This window comes from Hippopotamus amphibius, chromosome 9 (genome assembly GCF_030028045.1).
Source record: "Hippopotamus amphibius kiboko isolate mHipAmp2 chromosome 9, mHipAmp2.hap2, whole genome shotgun sequence".
NCBI classification, from domain to species: Eukaryota; Metazoa; Chordata; class Mammalia; order Artiodactyla; family Hippopotamidae; genus Hippopotamus; species Hippopotamus amphibius.
Genome location: NC_080194.1, coordinates 88,414,687 through 88,440,573, shown reverse-complemented (window position 1 = coordinate 88,440,573; position 25,887 = coordinate 88,414,687). Strand labels below are relative to the sequence as shown.

General features: G+C 47.0%; 1 protein-coding gene and 1 pseudogene across 3 annotated transcripts in view; both read left to right on the top strand.

The window, feature by feature from the left end:
• The window catches only part of SORL1 (sortilin related receptor 1), a 162,717-nt gene that overhangs the window by 23,501 nt on the left and 113,329 nt on the right, over nucleotides 1-25,887 (top strand). For all 3 annotated transcript variants that reach the window (XM_057748986.1, XM_057748987.1, XM_057748988.1), the window contains exons 3-6: nucleotides 1,900-2,025; nucleotides 7,065-7,226; nucleotides 8,623-8,690; nucleotides 13,692-13,872. In XM_057748986.1, coding sequence (XP_057604969.1) covers nucleotides 1,900-2,025; nucleotides 7,065-7,226; nucleotides 8,623-8,690; nucleotides 13,692-13,872 — 537 coding nt within the window. The remainder of the gene's footprint in view (nucleotides 1-1,899; nucleotides 2,026-7,064; nucleotides 7,227-8,622; nucleotides 8,691-13,691; nucleotides 13,873-25,887) is intronic.
• LOC130860586 (putative monooxygenase p33MONOX) lies at nucleotides 17,535-18,783 on the top strand (annotated as a pseudogene).

Sequence of the window (25,887 nt, the reverse complement as noted above, 5' to 3'; positions counted from 1 at the left end):
ATGAAATTTATCCATTCCAGAAATCTTTCTTGAGCACCTGCTATGTTCCAGGCCCACGGAAGGCAGCAAAGGAGAGGCTAACTAACAGGGTTTTTAAAGATGAAGAGAGATGATGTATACAAAGGAGTATTGTTACTGAAACATGCTGCTCTGATGTGAGCTTCTTATCACACTTGTGCCTGCCTCTGAGGAGGTAACTCAAAGTGAATTGTCCATTTATGGGGATGCCGGGGCTGGAAGGGGCCTGAGCTCCCTTTTGCAGAAGCCATCAGTTTGCTTATGTGACTTTGAAGATCACAAGGGACCCTTCCTATCCATTCTCAGCCTGAGGGCGAGCAGTGAGAAAGTACCGCCTGGTCTTCTAACCCCTCAAATGATCTGTGAGCTCTCAACCTGCTGAATTTCAGAAGCTGTTTTTGTGGCAGTCCCTTACGGTGTGTTTGGTAGTTGGGAACACATGCTGCGTTTAAGTGCGTGCGTTTGTAACAGGGATTCTTCCAGATATTGGCAGAGGTTCTGTCTGTGCTCTTCCAACCTCGACATCTAATAAATATTAACAACCCACGTGTGCTCTCAGTTTTCTTTGCACAAACCTCATGTAGTTCACTGTTCACACAGGGGCATTGTTTACCAGCAGTGACGTGTTTACATGCCCGTTGTGTGAAGGGCGTGTCTTTGAATGCCTGGGGTCTAGCGCAGTACCTGGCTCACAGGACGTGTTTGCTGCTGAGTCAATGGGATTCATCCCGAGTTCCCATTCTTCTTGGGGTTCACCTGTCCTTTTTCTGTAATGCTTCCCCCAATTCTAACTCAGTATTTTTAGTATCATATTCATCTGTCAGGCTCGTTTCTAACCTGCTGGACTAGATTAATTTCACAGTGCATAGGTAGTAAAGTCTAGGGACAAACTATCTGACAGTTTCCATTTCTCCCATCCCTTTCTTGAGGTGTGATGGCTTTCAGTTTTCTGGCTTTGGAGGCAGGCAGCCTGGGTCAGGATCCCACACGGCTACTTACTTTCTCTGTTTATTTGGCAAGTAACACATCTCATCAGCCCCTGTTTCCTTGTCTGTAAAATGGTTTTAACAACTGCATTTGCCACATAGGGTGGTGGCAAGAGCTCCCTGAGCTCATTTATGTGAAGAGGGTGGTGCAGCCCCCAGGCACCTTGGTAGACACTCAGTGCATGAGTTATTCTTCTGCTTCGTACCTGTGGTTCCCGGGGAGCCAGAGACTCGGAAGCAGAAGGGAAGTAAATACTGTTGGCACCTGCATGGACCCGGCTGCTGTTCCCCTAAATTCAGAATCTCCCGTGTTACAGGATCAGGGTCCGTGCTGGAGGAGGCCCGTTCTGGGACCCCTGTGTTCAGCCTCTGTGTGTATTTAATCATTTATCCCCACTCTCTTTCATCTCTGGGGCTACTCTGTGAAAACCCATGAGAGATTTTTTTTTTTTTTTTTTAAATCATCTGGAATGCTGTAAGGACAGAACTCCCCAGCAAAGGGATGAGAATTAGATTACATTTTGGGGACATCTCAACAGATGGCAAAACAAATTCTTAATCCCTTCCCCTCAGACAACCGCATCATCTTGGCCTCTGGATGTAATTTGTTAAACACTCATCCCAGCGGTGGTGAGGAGCTTATCAGGGTTTCTGTCTGCACGTCTCCCCCTCCAGGGAATTGTCGGGGCCTCAGAAAAGAGACCGCCGGCTTGGGAACAGACACAGAGGTGGCCTGCTTCTCCTTTGTGGGTTGTCTGCACACCTGTAATTTCGTGGTATCAGGGACCCGTCGGGAGCCCCTTCAGGATGCGGGGGCATGTTTGCAAGTGGAGGCAGAGGGAGCTGCCTTTCTGCCACTTTTCCCACTGATCCTTTGCTTCTTTCCCGCCTCCAGGTGTACGTGTCTTACGACTATGGAAGATCATTTGAGAGAATCTCAGAGAAGCTGAACTTTGGTGTGGGGAACAGCAGCGAAGCTGTGATCGCCCAGTTCTACCACAGCCCTGCGGACAACAAGCGTGTAAGGACGTCACCCGTGGTGATTGCGTGGGGTCGTCTTTTGGGACGATGGCTGCGCCAAAGTGGGCTTGGGAGATGGGGCTCTTGGGCATCTTTGTAGCATGAGTAGTAGCTGGGGACTATCTGCTCACCTGGGAGTCGGTGAAGAATGTCATTCTCAGGGCAGAACCATGCATAATCAAACAGGCTGGGTCCTGGCCAGGCAGGGTTCCTAGACAAACGATGGCGGGTTAAAGCACAGAAAATCTGCCAATTGCCAAATAAATCGCCTGACTCATAGGTGGCAAAAATGTCACCCAGGTCCACTGGGACTTGCCGTGAGGTCCAGTCTAGGTCTTCCAGGGCGGCTGCTGAAGTCTTGGTTTCATGGGCACCACCAGAGTGTGTGCACACACGTGTATGTGCGTGTGTGCGCACACGTGTATGTGTGTGTGTGCACACCCCCCGCCCCCCGCCCCGCCTCCAATCTGTACCAGTCTAGAAAGGAAGACCAGGGCAGCTGATACTGCTGTGGCTCCTGATTTGTTTTCCCAGCTGGCTGCCCTGGGGCTTTGTTCCTGCAGTAGAACCTGGGCAATTTGATTTGGAGGAAGCCTTGCCAGGAGGTTGCCCTGTGCCCCAGGGAGGAAGCAGGGGTGCAGGGATCAGGCAGCCTGCAGGACTTTCCCACTGGTTAGGTAGCTTTAGCTCAGAGAGTCGTATCTGGTTGCTTTCTTCCCCACTCTCATGATCTCTAGCTCATTTCCAGGATAGGACAGCTGCTTCTAAGGATGCTGGAAAATTAGCTCCTTAGCAGCAAAAGCGAAGGGACGGGTAGCTGCTGCTCTTTCCTCATCCAGAAAGGAAGGAGAGAGAGAAATCCACAGGGTCCTGGGACTGGCTCGCCCCCTCCCTGCCCGCCTCAGTGCAGGCTTCTCAAGTTGCCTGTGGTCTATTAGCAGGGGCTGTATTCAAAATATTTAGCCACTGGAATGGCACTGACCAATCAGAACAGACCAGGTCTGGAGGGAGCTGGGTCCCCGAAGGCCACCCTGCTGAGGCAGGCCTTAACCTCTCAGCTGCTGGATTGCAGGCAGGTCCTGGGGAGGGGGCCAGGCCGCTGGGGCTTTAGGAGGGGCCACTCGTGGGTTTAAACCGGCTATGTAGTAACAGAAGCAAATGTTATTTTAAACAACTAGAAGAGTTACTGCTGGTACCTACTAGTTAATATCAGCCCTGACCGATGGTCTCAAAGTGGAGGGGCAGTTATGCAAACTCCCCTCTAACCTAACTCCAGGGTGACTGAGCAGTTTTTCCCGCTGTGAAGAAAGGCACAGAACGGTGTTGGAGGGAATTGGCTTTGTCATCAGGACAGCAGGCCCACTGCACGCCCTCCATGCTGCCCTGCACTGGCAGGCCTGGTACTGGGGGCTCCCAGGCCCTCGAGTGATTGAAGAGCCCTGCATCTCCATCTGTGTGCCCCCTGCCTCTCAAGAATAAAACAGCACTTGGGTTAGTCTCTGTGTCAGATTGTGCCTGTCTATCTATCTATCTATCATCATCATTATTATTATACATTGTCCCAAAGTTAACTGTTGCTGAAGCTGTGGCCTTGAAACTGCCCTGTTGTCCCTTTCAGCCCCATCTCGTCCCCTCCTCACCCCTGACCGCAGGGCACAGGTGTCTGTAAGCAGGCTCCGTCTCCCTTCCTGCTTGTCGTGGGTTGTGGTGAGCAGCTGCTAAGCCCGCCTGTCGGAAGAGTCAGAAGACAGGAAAGATGATGTTTTGGGCTTGCGAGGTTGGCGGGGGGGGGGGGGGGGGGGGGTGCAGGTGAGTGCAGGGAGAGGATCTGGAGCTTTTGGAGCAGAAGAAGGAGCAGGGCAGGGGGCAGGGGCCAGGGCATTGGGGCAAGAAGGAAGGAGAACCAGGGAATGGTTGCGATAAAGGAGCTGTAGGTGCTGCTGCAGGTGAGGTGGGAGTGGCGGGCCCGTGGTCTCCGTGCTGTCACCTTGAAGTGTAGGGCTGCTTAGATTTCTCAGGGCTGAGTTGGGGATGGTTTGGTGTTGGTGGCAGGATGCAGAGGGATGCCTTCTTGGAGAGCTTGGTGACCGTTGGACCTGGGGCCTGGAGCAGGCTGAGTGAGGTTAGCGATGCTTCCTGTTGGGCTTCTAATTCCCCCGAGGAGTCTGTTACCCCTCCTCAGACTTCTCAGGAAGGAAGTGACTCTTATTGTGCTGAAGACTTGTTACTTTTGCCTTTGTCCCTTGGAAGGCAAATTGCCCCACTAGACCTACCACTTCCTGAGAAACATCCCCCAAGGCGGAGTGCTTTGTCCTCCACACCAAGGGGCTGGGCCCAGGCAAATCACCTGTGTGCACAGATGTTAGCGCGGCTGCCAAGGAGGGCGCTTGGAAATGCTGGAAATGACTGTTAGCAGCTGCTCAGAAGGTTAAGATGTCATGAAAGGGCCACATGGAGGTCGGGGGGACGTTGGGGCTGGAGGGACCACATGGAAGTCGGGCCTGCGGGAGGGGAAAGAAGGTGCTACTTAGGCAAATGGAGCGGCTGTGGGGTCATGTGGGAGTTTGGGTCTATTTTCGAATCAGCCCGCTGTCCCACTTCCTTCTTCGTGGTCCCCTGTGTGCTGCCGCCTGGACCAGTGTGTGGCTCTAGCCACCTGGCGGTTCCTCCAGACTCACAGTGCACCCGAGATCAGTCAGCAGTGTCCGGACATGTCTGGGCTCTTTGGATGTGTGGTCAGGTTTCCCAACCTCCACAGATCCCTGGGCTGGGAAGATCCCACATGCCGCAGAGCAACTAAGCCCGTGCGCCACAGCTACTGAGCCTGCACTCTAGAGCTCGTGAGCCACCACTACTGAGCCCATGTGCCACAGCTACTGAAGCCCGCCTGCCTGGAGCGCGTGCTCCATAACAAGAGAAGCCACTGCAATGAGAAAGCCCACGCATAGCAACAAAGAGTAGCTCCTGCTCACTGCAACTGTCTGCATGTAGCAATGAAGACCCAGCACAGCCAAAAAAACAGAAGAGAGGCAAGGTGTGCAAACGTTCAGCCCAGTGCCTGTCGCATACTAAGCGCTCTTGAAAAATTGTAGCTATTGGACTTCCCTGGTCTTAACCAGCAGGTCCAGTGGTTCAGACTCTCTTCCAATGTAGGGGGCACGGGTTTGATCCCTGATCGGGGAGCTAAGGTCCCACGTGCTGCACAGCACGGCCAGAAGGAAAAAGAAAATTGTAGCTGTTGTCAGGAACATCATACCTTCTGTGGTCGGGCACGTGATTTCTAGGTCCTCAAATGTGAAACTGCGGGCAGCCATGGGATGGGTGTTTCTGGAGAAAACTTTTCAAACGGAGAGAACATTCCCTCCCCCAGTAACTAAGACAGTTTCAGAGCAGGAAGATGGGCTGTGTTATTTCCAGGGGACACTTTTGTGCCCCAAGTTATGATGGTCCTCTTAGGCTCATAATTGTTTTTATCGCTTTGCTTTCGTTCTGGTGGTTTTTGCTTTCACAACATTTACTGCCCTTTAGAGCTAAATTTAATTAGGCTTTTCCGGAGTTGGGAGTTCTACATTAGATCCTGAGGAGGAAGCAGGAGAGAGAACACATGAAGCACGTGCCTGGGAAGTTTACAGTCTGGAGGTGGGGAGAGCGCGGGAAGGATGAGGAGCAGGAGTGTATGAAAGCAACGTGCAGACAAGTGCACGGTGTTCCTGCAGGCCTAGCCTGTCTGCGCTGGAAGGGTTCCGAGCTGAGGCTGGGTGTGGAGCAGGTGGAATCAATTAGGGAAAGTGTCCTTGGACTGATTCCTTTGCAGTGTTGATTTCTAGGCTGTCGGGCTGAGGGTTTGTGGTGCTGGGTCCCCCCTGGCTCTAGCTCTGGTTCACAGTTGTCCTCTGAGCCTCCCTGTGCTCCTGGGAGCAGGGGCCATCCTTCAGCTCTCTGTGTGCACACAAGTCCTGCCACCACCTGGGCTTTCCAGCCATATTTCCTGATGTTTCCCTCAGGCCCCAAGACTGTATCATCAAACCCATGCTTTTTTTTTTTTTTCCCTCCCCTTTTGTTCCCAAACTCAAACTGCCCTCAACTTGGTGTGTTCCTTCCCTGTGGAAATCTTGTCTGCCCTCAAGGCCCAAATATTTCATGGGGTCATATCCGATCTCCGAAACTGGACTTAATCTATGGTCCGTGCTCTCATGGGACACTGTCCATGGTTTCCCAGCTTATCTCATTTTTCCTTGAATTGTAGTTGGCCATGGACATGTCTTTCTCCCACATTAGACTGGAAGGTACTTAAGAGGAGGGATCCTCTGTTTTCTCTGCCCTCCCCCCTGGCATCTGGTCCATGGTGAACGTTCAGTGCGCATTTGTTCAGTGGAATGGCTTCCATCCTTTCCCCTTGAGAACTCTTCAGGCTGGCAGCTACTCTGCAGCCTGACTTGTTCAGAGTCACTCACCCATGCAGAAGCAAAGTGAGGTGGGGCCCCTGCTAGCCCACTGTGCCCCAGCGTGAGTCTGCCAGCCCCAGTGGCAGCTGGGTCCTCAGAGCTGCCCTACCACCTTGAGCAGGGGCAAGAAGGGGAAGCTAAGCTTCCTGGTGGGTGTGATGTCAGGGGTCTTCCTAGAAAGGCGGGTCGGAGGATGCACGGACAGTGAACAGGCCCATCCGTGTGCAGCCAGTCTGGAGAGCAGGCCTCTGTCCAGCTTCCTAGAGCCCCCCTCTGATTGTGACCGGGTGACCTCCCCCAGGGAGTGAGAAAGGCCAAGTCAGTTGAAAGGAAAAACAGAAAGGCTTGTCTAGCTTCATTACCTGGGTAAACAAGAGCGCTGTCTGGCTTCACCACAGCCCATCCACACCCCTTCCTCACGGAGCCTTGTGTGGTACACGCTGGAGTCTCTTCGTTGCCAGGAGATGGCGAGAAAGCCGTGTGCAAGGGCGCCGGCCCCTGGTCCCTGCACGCGCCGGCACTCAAACTCTGCTGGGGAAGGGGTGTTGGGGTCCCGGCCAGGCCCTGCTCTGAGCTAGCCCCCTTTCCCTTGCAGTACATCTTCGCAGACGCTTATGCCCAGTACCTCTGGACCACATTTGACTTCTGCAACACCATCCAAGGCTTCTCCATCCCCTTCCGGGCAGCCGACCTCCTCCTGCACAGCAAGGCCTCCAACCTCCTCCTGGGCTTTGACAGGTCTCACCCCAACAAGCAGGTAAGAGAGCTTCCGGAACACATTCGGGGGGCCTCCTCGAGGTTTCTGTTCTGCCCCCGTGGATCGCCTGTCCTTCGAGTGACCTCCCCCGGCCCCTCCCTGCTCCTCTCTCAGGCCAAGCCTTTGTATCTACTATTTCACTTCCCACAGCTGTGGAAAAATATACCTCCCTGGCACCCTGGGTCTGCATCCCAGCCAGGGAGCAACACCCAGCTCCAGTGGGCCCCGTTAGTTACACATCAGGCCCTTCTCGCTTCAGGGGCACCTCTGTTAGTCATGAGGGCATATTGGGGCTCTGGAATTGAAGCAGAGAGCCAGGAACAGAAGGCTGGCATCTGAGCTGTGCTGGGACCTCTCGTCGAATTTCTGTTCTACCTTTCCCATCCTCCACCTTAAACATACTGCCCTTGCCTACCATCTATTTCATGTTACCATTAACTTAAATATTCTTCCTGTGTGTGTGTGTATGTATACGTCCATATAATATAAATGTGTGCATTTTCCTCTTTTAACTCGGATTAGCAGGAAAGGTGAGAGAGGGGAAGAGAGCCCAAGTAAGTGTCTATCTCAAGGCTGAAACTTGCCAAGTCAAGAGTATTGATCTGGCATAATCCTGTGAAACCTGTTGGCCCTGTGGGATTGGGCTTCATGATGAGTTTTGATTGGCTTTGCTCAGAGGAACTTTGGACCGATTCTTTTTCTTTGCAGGTTGTTTAACCAAAACACGACCTGTTTATCTTCACTTGCCTTAGGGAGTAACCAAAGTATGGGCTGGGTCAGCTTACCAGTGTAGGTGGATTATTGTTATTTTTGGTCTCCTATTTCTTACTCCCTGGTCCCTAGGGCCACAGGAACCCTGAGGTTTTGTCTTTGGAAGTTGAGGGGCTTTGGCGAAGATCAGCAGATCAGCTACTCATGGCCACACCCTGTGTGTTCAGGTGGTTCCCTTTGGAGCTCTGACTCTGCACTAAGCCAGAGTCCTCTCCATTCATCTGTCATCGTTGTGGCCCATCATGAGTGTTTAAGGACACTGTTTCCCAGGCGAGAAGTGCTAGGTATAATCCTTTTGTTTTAGCCACCACTTGAGGGTCAGTCTTGAGTAAAATATAATTTCTGGTAATCCGTAAAAGGAAGACAAGTCACGGTCGTTTTTCCTTCCTTCCAGTCCTAAGGTATTGAGACCTTAGTAACTATGGAGAAGAAAGTAAAGGTGATCTGGCCTGCCTTCTCCGCCCTTGTTGGCACGTGGGGTGACTAGGCCAGTCAGGGTGATCTCCCCGCCTGTCTTCACATTGTTGAGGGTGGGGTTTCCATGGGTGTGTGCTGGCCAATGCCATTCAGGGACCTTCCATCGTGCCTCTTGCATCCTGATGCCTTGTCGCTTTGCTCTTTGCAGCTGTGGAAGTCAGATGACTTTGGCCAGACCTGGATCATGATTCAGGAACACGTGAAGTCCGTTTCTTGGTAAGTTGTGCCATCTAAGAGATTGGAGTTACATAATCTCCTTGCTTCAGTTCTGGGTCTTTCCTGTAGGGCACATCTGCCCTCCCCTGAAATGTGAAGCATCTGGTTCAGGAAATACACATTCCAGACCCCAGAATTAGAGCTGCTGGTAGAACAGACTCACCAGGTGGGGCGAGGAAGGAAGGTACCTTGTGAGAGGAGTGACGGAGTTTTGCATTTTTCAGTCCGTCAGGGAATTGAGGGGAATCTTGAAGCTTCTGCATGTATTAGAGTTTCTAAAAGACCTTCATTTTTAGAGCATCATATCAGAAGTGGGGATTGTTCTTTACAATTCATTCATTTGTTCATTCATAACGTATTTTTTTTGGGAATGTCTGCTGAATACAAAACACGCCAGATGCTTTAGGGTGTAAGAAGTTGAATAATTGATGGATATAGTTTTTAAGGAGAGTGCAGTTTAGGAGAGAAGAAAAGACATTTTGTGTGTGTAATATATGTATCATGAAAGAAGCATGAAATCCCACGAACACAGCAGGAGAAGCCAGAGGAGGACCATGCTCCTTCTAGATTGATCATAAGCCACTCCACAGAGGAGGTTACTGTTGATCCGGGATGTGCACACCAGGGAGGGCATGGCTGCATGGAGGTGTGCAGGATGGGAATTCCAGATGGGAGCAGAGTGGCCCAAAGCAGAGATGAGGCATTGTGGTGCTTGGGTGCAGAACCCTGAGTCTAATCCTTGGGCAGCATATTGGGTGAAGTTTGGAAAGGGATGTTGGTATCAGAATCTGCCATGCTTGATAAAGGAATCTGGGCTGAATTCTGAAAGCAGTGGGGAGCCATTGTAGGTTTTTGAGAAGGAAAGTGAAATTAATAGGGCTACCCTTTAAGAAGCACAGTTGTTTCTGGTCTTAGTCGTTTTTGATCTTTTCCTGTTACAGGAATGTTGTATATGATCTTGAATTTGTACCTATGTAGACAGATGTGTAGAGCAGATTCCCAGGAGTGGACTTGGCAAGTCAGTGGGAAAAAGTCAAACCATTCGCACCTGCCAAACTTGATACCTCTTGATCTTCACCACCCTGAGTCAGCTCTACCCGTAATCTTCCCCATTTCAGTTCTAGTTGCTCAGGTCAAAAACTCTGAGTCACCACTGATTCCATGTTTGTTTCGTGCTTCACATTCAGTCCATCAGGAAATCCTTTCGGCTCTACCTTCAGTACATACCCAGGATCCACTACTCAGCTACTGCTTTACTCCAAGCCTCTGCTGTCAATCATTAATCATCGAACTGGTTTTTCTACTTTTACTCTTGTCCTTCTTCTACTCTTGTGCTTCTACAACTGATTCTCAGAGCATGGCCCTACTGATCCTGTTAAAAACAGGTCAGGTCATCTTGTTCTTCTGCTTTGAACCCTTCAGTGTGCATCATCATTTTTCTCAAATGCCAGCTACAGTCCTACCACAGGGCCTTTGCACTTGCTATTTTCCCCACCTAGAATGCTTTTATTAAAGATAAATTTATGGCTTGCTCCTTTACCTCATTTAAGTCTTCTCAAATAACACCTTCTAAGTGAGGCCTAGCCTGAGGATCCTGTTAAAATTGCAGCTGTTCCCCTGTCATTCCCAATCTGCTCTAGCCTGATCTGTTCTATTTTGCATAGCACTCATCACATCCTAATATACTCTTATTATGCTTATTATTTATCTTTCTTCAATAGAATAAACACTCCACAAGGGCATGGACTTTTGTCAGTTTTGCACTGATATATCCCCAGTGAATGAAGCACTGAAATTGTAACTTTGCCACATTTTCTATAGAAAGTGTCAAATTTTGCACTCATTCTCAGCAACATAGAATTGTGCCTTTTCCCACAGCCAATGTGTTAGTATCTCAGTAGAGTTTTAATTTGTATTTTTCTAACTGTGAATGAGTTTGAACATCTTTTAACTTAAGGGTCATTTTTATTTCTTTTTTGGGGACATGTCTGTTCATGCCCTTCACCCAGTCCTATTGGATTGTTCGTCTCTTTATTGTTGATTTCCAGGAGCTCTTTATATATTTGAGCTTGGTCCTTTGTGATATGAGACAGCTTGTATATGTGTGTTCATTTGTATTTATATTTCCCAGTTTGTCATTTGTCTTTTGATTTTTACATGTAGTTTTAGTCCTCATTAAATGTAGTGGCCCCACAAGATATAGATCCTGTCTGTATGTCTTTTAGCCATCTGTTTGAAGATGAATGTCTTTGAGTTTGTGTTGCTTCCTTAGTAATTAAGGACAGTAAAGAAGGGTGGAGCAGAGAGGGGTCTCACAGCTGAGTATCTTCAGGCTCCAGTGGACTTTTATACAGAGGGCAGCTGTGTCTGACTCTTTTGTTATTTTCCTTGGGTAGAGGTTGTAGAATCTTAGAGAAATTATAACCACAATCTTGTCCAAGTACAACCTCTACCCAGGGAATACCATTAGAACTTTTTTTTTTTAACTTTAAAGGGACAGATTGCCCTTTTTTCTGTTGTGAGAATCATATATTAAGAGGACAAACCAGCTAGATTACTGAATAAAGAAGCTTCACATTTGGGAATTTGTGTGTTGTACCTTCTGCTTCTGTGCAGATATGCAGATAAGTATCTTAGAGGAAAGGTCTGGCCTATCTTATTGTAGATAATTACATGTCTGGTGTCAGGGAATTTCAGGCTATTTGGGGAATTTCTTGTAGGATTCCCCATAATACGTGAAGATGTAATCTAACCTCTCAGAGGATAATGGCATACTTTGTTCAACGATGTTTGGCAGCCTGGGAGCAGCAGGGGTGAGGAAAACCAGTGATTTTATCCAGAGCTGGAGATTGGCAAGACAGGACAGAGGATGAGCCATGGGGGTGGGTTTCAAGGATGCCCTGTGGAGCACCCCTGAAGGGCTGTAAGTGAGGCGGGTGAGGCCAGGCGAGGACCAGTGACTGCTCAGAGACAGAGCAAGGCTTGGAATTTCTAAATGAGGGTAAAGAGAACAGGAAGTCAGTGTCAGTGAGCCTGGAAAGTGGGAGGCTAGCGATTGCCAAGTACAAGAATTTGTCAGGGGAGCAGCTCTCAGAGGTTCAAATGTGGATTACGGAAGAGAATTGGGAGGAAAGTCACAGCTCTTTCCAGCTCTAGCTGTTGGCTGCTGCTTTTGGTTACGAAGGAATAGTAGAGGTGAGCTCCGCCTCAAAATATCTGAATAAAGGCCCCTTCCTCTCTGCCTTGTTAAAAATATCCAGCGGGTGTTAATTTGCATATCTTCTAGGGTAGAGGAAGTACTTTAATCAGTACTTCTAATTGTGGAAAAGAAGAGAACATGTCCTCCCCCACCCCTCCCCTGCTCTGCACACCCCAGAGCATCTCATGACGAACATTGGTTTCTCACACTGGGACAGGCTGGTTTCTGCAGTGTTGGACCAAGACTCCAGATTGTAGGGCCAAAGTCAAGTCTCCTGCTGCAAAAAGAGGCTCTTTTGTCTTTCTCTTTCTTATCTCCCTTCTTTTCGTCGTCTTCCCTTCCTCCCTCCTTTCTTTTCTTTTCCTTCCCATCCCTTCTGTCTTAGAGCTTGCTCTTGACAACAGATGTTTGAAGGAATTTCCTATCATTGCCTTCGTTATCCCGAGAGCCATTGTGCCTACAGAACCGTACCACGACAGTTCGTGTGAATTAATCATTAGTGAGTCCTTCTGCTTCTCCTTGGGTCATCACTGCATCCTCACTGTGCAGCTCTCTTCCAGATTTTTCCACCTGTTTTTCCCGTTTGCTAAATGGTGTGCCTGGCTTTGGTGTTCCTTGTGCGTGTTAGGAAACCTCAGGCAGGTTAGTTGTCTTCCCCGGCTGCTCTTGGGGGCCTTCTTTGGGGATGCACCAGTGCAGAGATTCTGCTCTGAGGCAGTTTGATCGGATCACTCTATACAGTTTTCAGTTTGGAAGAGCTTCTGTCCTGTGTCCACGGGTCCATGTAGCAAAGATCAATGCAGCTAGGAACACTGTAGGATAAAAAGAAAGGTAAGACATGGCCTTTGAAGGAATCAGTGCTCTGTCTGGGAAGCTCAGACAGACACGTTGTGGTGAATGATATAATACAGTGGGGTAAGGAGCACCACTGTATAAAGTGAGGAGACTGATTCCAGAATCCACTTAATCAAGGAAGTTTGCTATCCTTGTTTGAAATGCATAAAAGAGACCTGGAATTGAGTGCTGCAGAGACGCATTGCTGGTGAAGGGAGAAGGGCACAGGGGAAGGCTTCCTGGAAGAAGAGGACTTGCACTTGATCTCAGAAGATGAGTAGGATTTAGATCTGCAGTTCAGAGGATAAGCAGAGGGCATCCAGGCACAGGGGGATGGTGTGGACAGAAGCAGAGAGGCAGAGGTGAGCCCTGTGTTTCTGAAGGATTTCCAGGGGATGAGAACGTGTGAGGAAGAGTTTGTGAAGGAGGCTCGTGGGAGATGAATTTGCGCTGATAGGGTGAATGCTGATTACACAGATTCACGGGACAGACAGAGAAAGGGCAGGGCCATTAGGAAGAGGGGGGTTGCTGGTTCCTCCTGTGGTTTCCTCTGGAGCAGTTCTTCTGAAAATGTAGCATCCTGGGGACACTCTCCTTCAATCCTCTGAGGTTCACAGCTTGAGGCCGGAAACTTGCTGACAGCCTCATGCAAGCAGCCGTTGCTTACTGATTCTGAAACACTTGTCTTTCACTTTTCCTTCTTTTGCCTCTCCTCCAGCACAGCCCAAGCTTGCCTGGAGCGAAACCCAGGCTGCACTGTAAACAACGGTACTGGCAGAAAATACTTCACAAGTGGCAGTTCCCCTCTCTCTACTGAGCCAAGGAGGCACCAAAGGGATGTGTTTGTGGCACAGAGAGCATCACATGGTGGCCCTGAGTTCTCGTGGATGGTCTGCATGGCAGGACCTCCACCCTCCAATGACTCAACATGGAGATGATGACAACCGCCTTTTATTTTTTTCTTCCAGGGGAATCGATCCCTACGACAAGCCAAACACCATCTACGTTGAACGGCACGAACCCTCTGGCTACTCCACAGTTTTCCGAAGTACAGACTTCTTCCAGTCCCGGGAGAACCTGGAGGTGATTCTGGAGGAAGTGAGGGACTTCCAGCTGCGGGACAAGTACATGTTTGCCACGAAGGTGGTGGTAAGTTGTAGGCACTAAGGGGTAAATGCTTTTGGGTGTCCTTTCTGAGGCTGGCTGCTCTGCAATCAGGCAGGGGGGTCTGCGCAAGCAGAGACAGGATGGATGTGCCTGGGGACGCTTGACTGCAGGTGCTGGATGTAGGTGGACATTCCCAAGGGGCCTGGAAGGTTCTGGAAGGTTGAGCAGAAATGCTTAGACAACCACTCGGAGTGTCTCTGGGTGCTAGGAATTTGGTCATTTGCTGGTCCAAGCATCCATTGAGAAACATACATTTCTTTGAAATCCCAATGAGAAGAATGCAAAAAGGAGGGGTAGGGCCAAGTGGCTTTTCTCGTTAATCCCACTGCCTGATTTCCCTGCAGCTCAGGCCGATTTCTTTGGGCGGTTTGGACACATTCATTTACATGGCTAATAGAATGTGTAGTCATTGGCTGGTGGGAGTTAATGCTCTAAGAAAAGCAGTAATTAAGCTTCCAGCTGTCAGTAAGTAGCTTAACTCTCAGCCTTTGGGAAAATCTTCTCCTTGATTTTATGTGTTGGAGCCACATGCTGAAATGGAGGGCTTGCTCATTTAAAACCACAGTTGATTATTTAACAGGACTTGCCTTGCAGCTGTATCAAGTTGCAACCATACTGCCCTTGGGTAAAGGAAAAAACCAGGCCCGGCCAAGAGTCGGCTGGGCTGCTCTCGCTGGAGGGAGGTAAGCTTGCTTTCATAATGCGGCCGTTGCCTCCTTGACCTCAGGCTCTGACAGCGGTGTCTGGTGCCTAGGTGGTTGCTCTTTTCTGCCGGTATTAACCTTAGGAACTAAAACCAGATGTATGTGTTCCTCCAGGTTCTCACTTATTTATATGCTTGGTAGCTGACCAGGCAGAAGCAGGTCAACTCCCTTGGTAGGATTCTAGGGTGGAGAGGGGATCTCCCCAAAAGGGAAAGCGGGGAGCGAGGTTGGAACCAGAAGAGAAGATGCGAGAGGCTAAAGGCCAGAGGGATGCCCCATTACACACCTCGAAAGATGTTTTTTAAAATCACTAAACTATGGCAAGTGTTCTGTCAGGCTGTTTGCCTTGAGTCACTCCCTGGATCATTTCCTTCCTGTCTTGCCTGTCTGTCTCTTTCTCTTACACAGGCTTATACACATGCGTGTGCACGCAGAACAGCTCAAGAACACAAGCATCCTTGAGTTGTCTCAGGCAGGGATGTGCTGGGAGTGCAGAGGTGAGAGGTCAGGCCTGAGAACGGGTACTTTGTGACATCCAGTTGGACGTCCCTAAGTTCCAGTTGTGTCTAAAACCGTGCCTCCGGTCCTCTGGTGCTCATAGGTCTTTTTTGTTTTAGTCTTTTTGACCTGCACTTTTTGTGATTTTAATTTCTTAATTTTAAGGCCCAGTGACTGATTCCCATATTTCTTTTACTGACCGAATCGGGAGGGTCTGAGGTTGAGAGCTGCTGTGCATTCCCTTATCCCTGTTATTTCTAGGTCTCACACCCGAGAATAAGTTATATCCCTTTGGGAGCTTTCTGTGTCTCCGTTCTGATCTCACAGCTATGTCTGTTCTGTAGACATAGCTGATTTGCGGAGTGCCAGTGGTAATTTCTTTACTATTCCTGGCCAGTGGTAGAATCAGGGACTGTGTCTGTTTGATCATCACCGATACAGTATCTAGCACAGTGCTTGATACATAGCAGATGTACCGTAGAGTTGCCTGCCTAATTTATAAAGATTAGGCTACTGGGGTTTTCTTTGGGGGGGGGGGATGGGGTTGCGGGATATTAAATTATTCTTTTATTGTCAACTCAACTCTGTGTGTGGCTTATTGATTTGTATGTTATTGGTGGCAGAAGTGTAGTTGTGTTGGCTTTTTCCTTCAGCACATGGATGGAACACCAGATTCCAAGGTCGGCGGTGTTAGCTCCAGGTGAGATGAGCTAGGCCATCTCCTGGAAATGTTATCTTAAGGCCACCTGCGGGAGCATCAGCACGGGCCCTTGTTACAAACGCAGATGGCAGGGCCCAAACGCGCTTTTTCCCCTGAGCATCCCTAAGATGCCTAAGAATCTCCAAGATTTGAGACATTCTTCCCTGAAGCCTTCTATATGCAGCAGCTTTCAGCGATAGTTATGTTATCAAAGGAACGTTTCTCAATGAATAGGTTGCTGAGAGAAGAAACACAGCTGGCAGTGGCTGATAAAATGGGTATTTTTCTCCTTGATACATTAGAGTCCTAAGCCATGAGGACAAACAACACTGGCCTTGGTTGGATAACCCTGTCGGCAGGAGTGTCGAGGCCTGTAGGTGTCACTTCCTGTCTGGGGTGTGCCTCACACTCTCATGCTGGTTTGGGGGAATTCTGAGTGACTTTAATGTTAAGTGGATTCAAATCAAATTGGGAAAGTCAAGGAACGACAGAAAATTGGTTTGGGGGGATTAACTCTTGCTTTTTTCCAACACTGTGAATGATTCCAGTTCTTTGCAGCTTGGTGTTTTAGAACATGTCGGGGCAGCCATCCGGGTTCTGGGCTGGAGCCGGTTTCCAAGTCTTCAGAACCCCTGGGGCCCTCCTGGCCTGGCTCTTGCTTCACATGTGCTTTGTATCGGATGCCCTTTGATTTTTTTTTTTAACCCAAGTTTATTTTTTATTCCTTGGTTTTTGACATGAAATTCACTTACTTAATAGTCCACATCACAGGGCTGTTAAAGCAACAGGGAGGCACCTCCGCAAAGGGACTGACATCAGTTTGTGTACTTGGCGAGATACAGCCGTGAGGTACTTCCCGGTAGATAACAGTAGTTGCCAAACAGTGGGAGGAAGGTGAGAGTTGGCTGCTACTCTCCAGCTGCACTCCCAGCCTCTCCTGAAAGCCATGCTCAGACATTTCATGTACACACGTGCAGCAGTGAGCCAACACCTGATGCACGGGCTTGATGGACTTTCCTCTCTGTTCTTACAGGTGATGCAGCCACACCTTTGCAGGAGGCAGACCCAGTGTTCTAGGGCCGGCTTGGCAAACTGTGGTCTTTCAGTTTTTTTGTCAATAAAGTTTTGTTGAAACACAGCCGTGCTCATTCACTTTGTGTCATCTATTGCTGCTTTCATGTTACAGTGGCAGAAATGAATCATTGCATAGAAGCAGGATGACTCACAAAGTCTAAACTATTTCTGTATGGAGCTTGACAGAAAAAGTTTGCCAACTGTTGTTGTAGAGGCAAGATTCTGTTCTCCTTTCAGTTGGCATCAGGCAACTAGAATCCTCTAATGCAAGAGCTTGATAAATCTGAGGCATAATCCCCAAGAGTTCAGATGACAGACCTTCCTAAATTGCTGTACCCTTTTCAAGCCAGGGTGTTATCTTTAGTAGGGGTCCCCAACCCCTAGGATGTAATGCCTGATGATCTGGAGCTGATGTAATAATAATAGAAATAAAGTGCGCAATAAATGTCATGCGCTTGAATCATCCCCAAACCATCCCCGTCCCCCTCCAACCCTGCACCCCGGTCCTTGGAAAAATTGTCTTCTATGAAAATGGTCCCTGGTGCCAAAAAGATTGGGGACTGCTGCTCTTCAAGATATTATGGCTAGCGGTCCCTCCCTTTTTGGTGCCTGGGGTCTTCTGTGTCGCCACGGGCACAGTGCCGCTCACACCATGGCTTGGGTCCCGAATGCGCCACAGCCTCTCGAGAGACGTGGGTCCTTGGAGCCTCTCTAGTGCTGGAGCTCGGGCCGCAGGCAGCTCCGCGGCGGGGGAATAACAGAACCTCTGGAATAGATGGACTCTTCCCGAGCAGCTTTGCTAATTTCCAGCAGCTGGACAATGTTCCTCATTAATATCTGTCTGTCAGCATAATCGTCACATCATTGCACTCTGGTGGCAGGGACTCAGCTCCGAATTCTGTATAGAAAAAGCACCTGGATCCCAGTCTTTCAATGGCTTCGAGACAACCAGAAGTGCCTGGTGGAGGAAGGAGAGGCCAGTGTCTCCTCCCGTGCCCCACCCCCACCATCGGCCACTGACAGTGCGGACAAGGTCCCCGTGGTGAAGGCGAAAGCTACCCATGTCATCATGAGTTCTCTGACCACAAAAACTAAAGCTCCAGAGTGGAGAGATAACAGGAGAAGCAGCCGGCCTCCACCCAGTCCACCCCAAGCAGCTGCCCCCACTCTTCCCCTAAGCAGAAGCCCCGAGGCTGGTTCACTTCTGGTTCTTCCACAGCCTTACCTGGCCCCAATCTTAGCACCATGGATTCTGGAAGCGGGGATAAAGACAGAGGCTCGGCAGATAAATGGAGCCTCTTTGGACCAAGATCTCTCCAGAAGTCTGATTCAGGAGGTTTTGCCGTCCAGGCCTACAAAGGAGCGCAGAAGCCTTCTCCAATGGAACTGATTCGCGCGCAGGCCACCTGAATGGCCGAGGATCCGGCAACGTTCAAGCCGCCCAAGATGGACATCCCAGTGATGGAAGGGAAGAAACAGCCGCCGCGGGCCCACAGCCTCAAACCCCGGGACCTGAATGTCCTCACACCCACTGGCTTCTAGAGCTCTGGCTATTCCAGGGACTCTGGGTACAGGGTGTCTTGGGCCCAGCCCCTCTTTACCTTGGCTCTGACATAGGAAAAGTTTTGTCTTTTTTTAAAAATCTCTCACACTGAGGCTAGAGCTGGAGACATAATTGGTTTTTGAGAAACATTAGTGCAAAACTTTTGCTTGTGTGGAAGAAGCCCTTTTGTGTTTTCATTTAAAGCTAGACTGAACCTTGGCAGTGGCGTATGGGGACCTCATTACCTACTCTTGTATCATTCACCCCAGCCAGGAACTCTGATCGTTGCTCACTAGGTAAATAATGTTTGTGTTGTTCCAGACCCAAGGCTCCTTGATTCCTTTACCACTGTCCGTGTGCACACGGGCAGATCACGCGTGGAGGCGTTCACAGACTAGGTTAGACGACTTTGGCCCTCTTGGCTGTGCTGGCACTCTGTGCTCCAGCCTTGTCGGTTAGGGGGACCCAAGGTCTGTCTGAGATCTGGGTACAGTTAAGAGCCAGCCATGGCAGGGATCCCCCTTGGTTTTGTGCTGAAACTGGAGTCTCCTTGCTTTCTGGTAGGCCTCATGGACCACTTTGTCCTGCAGCCAGTTCTTACTGTAGTACCTCTTGGGCCAGTGCTGCTGGAGGGATGCTTCTCTTTGGTGTGACACAGAAGAAACACTAGTCTTACATATCCTTTGTTGCACTTTAAAGTGAGATTAATTTAACTCCCATTTGGTTGAAAACTTCCTAAGGGAGAAAATTTAGTGTACTGGTCTGGTATAGATAAACAGGTGTTAAACTTTTTTAATGAAGGTGGCGGCAGCAGTTCAAGTATAGTCTTGAGGTTCACGTGAAACTAGTGTCACCCTATTTTGATTTTCTTGTTCAGGACAGGGCCTGAAAAATTTTTTCCTGGGAGGTGGAAGAATTAAAAAATTTTCTGTATGCAATCATTTCCCCCCCAAATGAGCCTCATACCTTTATAAACATGTACCTCACTGAGGAAAGGAACTAGGGAAACAACCTTCTCATTTCTCCTCACTGTGTACTTGTTCAATCATTGTCTTGAACACTGTCTCAAATTCCTGCTCTCTCTTGCTTTGGACAGTATGGTGTCTACACAAGGAGCTGAGCTGACCTTCCCACAGAGACGTCCTGGAGTCTAAAAGGATCAGGACAATTAATTTATTTGTGTCTTCTGTTGTGCTTATATCTCTTACTTGTTTTGACAATAAACATCCTTACTACTTTCTCAAAAAAAAAAAAAAATATTATGGCTAATTCAGATACCTTGCATGCCTTAGATTTCTTGAGAGAACTCATTTGTACTTTCAGTATTCTGACCGACCAACCACTAATTTCACTATTGGAAATCAATTTCTAACCATCATTCTGCTAATTTAAAGTCCCTAATAGCTAATAGAGATAATGGAAAAACTTAGTTATTGCCTCAGAACTGTGGGCTTCTACACAAGAGGTTAGCTGACCACAACTGGGATGTGACTTTTCGGATAACTGACCAAAATCTGACTACTGACAAATTATTTTAATTATGACATCGCTGAAATATATTCAAACATAGACCTAGCTTTAGGCACTTACTGCTTATAACTCATATACAACAACAAAGCTCAAATGTATTTACAGATTAAAAATAAAACTATAATACCAATACGCTTAAAATTAATTTTTTATAACACTAGTATTGAGATATAATTCATATAGCATAAGATTCACCTTTGTAAGGTGCACAATTCAAAGGTTTTTTTTAGTGTATTCACAAGGTCACGTAATGCTCACCACTGTCTAAATCCAGAACGTTGTTGGCACCCGCAAAGGAAACTTCATACACATTAGCAGTACTGCGCACTCGTCTCTCCTCCAGGCCCCTGGCAACCAGGAATCTACTTTCTGCATTATTCTCCTATTCTGGACATTTTTTAAAAAATTTATTTATTTATCTGTTTATTTATTTATTGTCTGCGTTGGATCTTCATTGCTGCACACGGGCTTTCTCTAGTTGCAGCAAGTGGGGGCTACTCTTTGTTGAGGTGCGCAGGCTTCTCATTGCAGTGGTTTCTCTTGTTGCAGAGCACAGGCGCTAGGTGCTCTTGGGCTTCAGTAGTTGCAGCACAGGGGCTCAGTAGTTGTGACTCACGGGCCTAGTTGCTCCACGGCACGTGGGATCTTCCTGGACCAGGGATCAAACCGGTGTCCCCTGCATTGGCAGGCAGATTCTTAACCACTGCGCCACCAGGGAAGTCCATGTTCTGGACATTTTATGTGAAGGGAATCGTGACCTTTGGTCACTGTTGTCTTTCGCAGTGTCATATTTTTTGTTTCATCAGTGTTGAAGCTGAGCTCATCAGGATCAATGTAGTCTTATGTTCCCTGCTGCTTTCTCCTGCCAGGTCAAATCTCTGGGTGAACTTCTCTAGTGAATGTTTGTTTTGAGTTACTGTACTTTTCAACTCAAGAATTTCTATTTGTTTCCTTTTTCAAAAAAAATAATTTTTGTTTCTTTATAGATGTCCTCTATTCGGTGAGACAGTGTTCTCATACTTTCCTTTTTAATTCTTGAGACATAATTTCCTTTAGTTCTTTGAGTATATTTAGGATAGGGGATTTAAATTTCTTGGCCAGTATGTCCCATATCTGGCTTTCCTCAGGAACAAGTTTCTATTGACTATTGTGTGTGTTGTGCGTGTGTGTGTGTATGTATGTATGGGACATACTTTGCTGTTTGCTTGCCGTTTTTTTTTGGTGGGAAACCAGACATTTAAAGTGATGTAACGTGGCAACTCCTCATATCAGAGTAACCCCTTCCCAGGGTTTTCTGTTGTTGCCTTTTGTTGGTATTTTTGTTGCCTTTTTTTGGTTTTGTGAGCTTCCTACATTAATTTTGTAAAGTTTGCATCCTTCCTTGGGTATGGCTGCTGAAGTACTGACCAGTAGTGGTCAGCTAGTGCTTGAACAGAGATTTCCTTAAGTGCTTTGAGCCCTTGTCTGGCAGCCTGTGCTGAGGGCCCCTGAGCGTGTGTTGGGAGCATGCCTTCTGTGCCTTCACAACTCTGCCTTAGGCTTCGCTTCTTGTTTGTGTAGAGACTCAAGGTTATTAGATGAATGTGAGGGATTAGACCCTTTTGGTTCTTTCCTGAGCATAGCACAGCCCTTATGTGTGTGACCTTGTAAATTCCTTGGAATATTTCAGAGCTTATCAAAGCCTCTTGTGGATATCTTTTCCCCCTATTTTTCCTTTTATATTTTTTAGTTCATCTTTTGCATCTCCAAGTGATAATATTTCTCTGGCAGCTGTGGTGTTAAAACATTTGCCACTTGTCACCGTTCCCCATAAATGCCCTGACATAGGTCTGTGTGTGCAGTGAGCTGAGTCAGGTTATATAAAGAGAAGACCTGAGAATGCAGCTTTCAAGTGAGTTACCAGGCAGATCACATCTGACAGTCCTCTGGCTGTGGGGCATTTGGGAAGCTCCAAACCTGTTCTGTCCTCTCCTGGGCTGCTTGGCTGCTGGTTTTCACAGCTACTGTAGTTGTGAAGCTGTAGGTTTCCCAGGCTACCACAGAGCTAGAGAGAAAAGGGATGGGGTTAGGACAAGTTAAAGCATCACCACGTTAGCTGTTCTTGCCTGACTTCAGTCGTTGTCTTGAATAAATGCTCCTTAAGTTTTTGCAAGCTTTTGTATAATTTTCAGGATTCTGAAAAAGTTGATTTTGAGAATTTTTGTCAGTGTTCTTGTTCTTTTTCAAGAATAAGTGGGTTTTTAGAGTTCCTTACTGTGCCATTCCAGAAGTGCTTTCAATTAACTTCACAAACTTTTTATTATGGACATTTTCATATCTCCATAAAAGAGCAGTTTGTACTGCTATGACCTCCCCTTGTGCCTTCATTCAGTCTCAATAGTATCTGTGTTTGCCAATCTCTTTTCAGCTGTCTATGTACTACTTTTTTTTTTTTCCTGGACTGTTTTAAAGCAAATCCCAGATATATCATCTTATCCATAAATTGGGTCTAAACAACATGAATGTGGATGATATTTTGCGGAAACTTTGTTAGTGCTTCAGGGGAGAAGGTGGAAATGAATATTACAGCCCAGGTGCTTCTGAAGCGATGTCTTTGTCCCCTTCATGCCGTGGGTCCCTCATTTCTCACACCAGTTTTCTCTGTGAAACTTTCAGTTAAATAGCTCACTGTGACATCTTTGGCCTTCACTTGGCAAGGATATGTCATGTATTTAGTTCCTTTTGCTCTTTTCTCCTGCCCTCCCATTTCATTTTGCTATTGGCATCATCTCAAGCATAAATGTAAACTCGCTCTCTGAAATTCAGATTATTCTGATTGTTATATTAATTTATTTTTTACTTAGAAATGAAAATACCAAATGAAAAAAAAATCTTACTTTAAATTCTCAGACCCTGTAATATTGGTGCAAATGAAAACATTTAAATAATTCCAAGTTGTTGATGAAGATATTTGTGCTGGTAGATGTATTAATGGAATAGCCTTTCAGGAAGTCCATTTATACTGTTGATCAAAAATGGAAAATTTGACTTAGGAATTCTGAGAATGCATCCTACGAATATTCTTACATAGCTGTGAAAAAGGTAATACATAGAAGTATGCTCAATGAAGAGTGCTTCTGGAAGTAACCTAAATGGCCATTAATAGCTGTTGAATCAAAGGTGTCCAAGATACACTGTTGGGCTCCTCTGGTGGTGCAGTGGTGAAGAATCCATCTGCCAATGGAGGGGACATAGGTGGATCCCTGGTCTAGGAAGATCCCACATGCTGCGGAGCAGCTAAGCCCATGTGCCACAATTACTGAGCCTGCGCTCTAGAGCCACAACTACTGAACCCACATGCCGCAACTACTGAAGCCTACATACCTAGAGCCCGTGCTCTGCAACAAGAGAAGCCACTGCAATGAGAAACCCTTTTACCACAACAAAGAGTAGCCCCCGCTTGCCACAACTGGAGAAAGCCCATGCACAGCAACAAAGACCCAACGCAGCCTCTCCCCCGAAAATAATAGTAAAATAAATCTAAAAAAAAAAAAAGATACTGTTGATAGAAAAAATTTAACTGTAGAACAATACTCTGTTCATGAAAATGTTGAGTTGCACAATATTTCTATCATGATCTAATTTGTATGTGAAAAAGAAATTTGGATATATCAATATAGCATTGTGTTTGCCTAGCAGACTAGAAATAAAAGCAGCTTAGCCAAGGTGGAGGTTTATTTTTCCCTCATCAATGCTGCCTGGAGGTAATAGGCAATCTAGGGCTGGCATTTTGGTGCCCTGTTGTTATTGGGGATCCAGGCCTCTATCTTGCTATTCTACCATCCAGACGAATGATTTCCATTCAAAAGGTTCCCTCATAGTCCACGACACTTATACTAGCCTTCAAGTCTACTGGAGTTAGGAAGAATAAGGACAGACAGACAGACCAAAATAGGAGTCCTCCCGGCTGATTCAGTCCCTTTAAGCAGCTTTCCTTGAAACCCAACAGAAGAGTCTGTTTACATCTCATTGACTGGTACTCGGTCACATGACCACACAGAGTTGTACAGAAGGAGGAGAGCCGTAGTCTTTTGCTCTGGTGGCCATCAACATCCTTTTGCCAAGGATGAAAGGGATTAATGGATGTTGGGGTAAGTGTAGCAGTGTCTGTTGCTATCTGAATATGCTCATAGGTGATTGCACAGGACATTTCTGAAGGAATGGCCCAGAGTCTGTTACCAGTGGGCACTCGGGAGCAGAGCGGAAACAGATCTTCTGCATTTGACCTTATACCTGTCTGTACTGTGGGATGTTTTTCATGAGTGTGTTTTACTTTTATAATAATGGTAGAGGAAATCAACAAAGACCCATGGTTTATTAAGAAATACATCTTATAATCAACAGGGTGCCACAGTTTCATTGTTAATACTTTTCTTGGTGGTAGTAAAATATTACAATAACTCGTCTACGAATGTATTAGGCGTGAACCTAATTACCAGATTTAGGAATAACTCTCGGAAGGAAGTGGGATGGATGTGTTCAGAGGTTTTTCATGACTTTAGTTTTCTGTGATTTTTGCATTTATGCCTTGCTCTCCGTTCTGAATTCTCAGCCCTCCCAGCAGCCATCATTAAGAATGCTTAACTAATGATGGGCCTGAGTGTAACTGAGAAAAACGGCTCCTTTCTCAGGTACAACTGCAGGAGGAAGTAGTGAAAAAACATAAAGCATAAAAAAATGTGTGTCACTGATATCTGTGTATTCATATATATTCATAAGGATTTATACCGGGTGACTCAGACAAACCGTCTGACCTTTATACATAGCTATAAAACTTTATTGACTTAAGGAGGGCTTTCGGAATTTATACATAGCAATTTTGCTGGGAACTCTTTTCTCATTCAGGTGATACATTTTGTATTTTTAGTCCATCCATCATTTCTACAGCCCCATACTGAGGACAAGCTATTATGTGGTTTTTAGGGTGCCATTTTGGAAAGGCAGTCTTCTATACTTTTCTACCTAGTTCTTTAAAACAGACTACTTTTAACCAGTGTTCAGTGGTGGCTCGGCAAAAACGTGTGTGTGTGTGTGTGTACACATTCTGCTGCTCAGATGAATAGAAAATAACTTCATGTTCATCCATTTGCTCTTCACAGTATTTATTGGACCTACATGAGCATAGGGTATTTAGTAGTTGTTATATTACAGTTAAGAGAAATCGGCATCTTCCATACTCCACAGGAATTTAAAACCTATAGTAAATAGTAGCAACATAGCTAAGGATAAGTGAAGCCAAACTCACCCCTTCTGGCTGGGGATTCCGGCGTTCTGATCAGTTGGATGATAGTCGTGTTTGCGAGGATGTCCACACGAGGATGGGCCTCCCTATCTGTCCTTGTAGATGTGCAGTATTTGCCTTCGGTTCTCAGTCAGACTCATAGAGCTGAAAAAAGCCATATAGAGCCTTTGCAGTGTTTCTTATCCTTTTTTGAATCATTGACCTTTTTGAGAACCTGTTAAGATGTATATACCCCTCCCTAGCAAAATGAGGGAGTGCATCTACACAGAAAATTTGCATATATATTTCTGGGGTTCCTGGATCACTTAAACCCATACCCAAAGTCCTGATTCAAATCAGCTTTTCACTTCATAGATAAACTGAGACCATGAGAAATTTAGAGCTAGCTCCGAATCTAGTGCTTTTATACACATTTTCAAGCTTCCAGCTGTGGTTTAGTCTCTCAAATGCAATGTGGAGCGCATCACATGTGTGGTCAGCATCACGTGGAGTTCTGTGTACTCTACCAAAGAAAACATAGTCTAGCAAAAGACCTTAATCAATGAGATGTATTAGAAGACTGAAAAACAGAATCAATGAAAAGTCCCTCAACCCTAAGTAAAAATTAAAGCCCTGTGACTAGGGATCCTTGGGAGCTGCAAATAGGAGTAGAAAGGGGAAGAGGGTA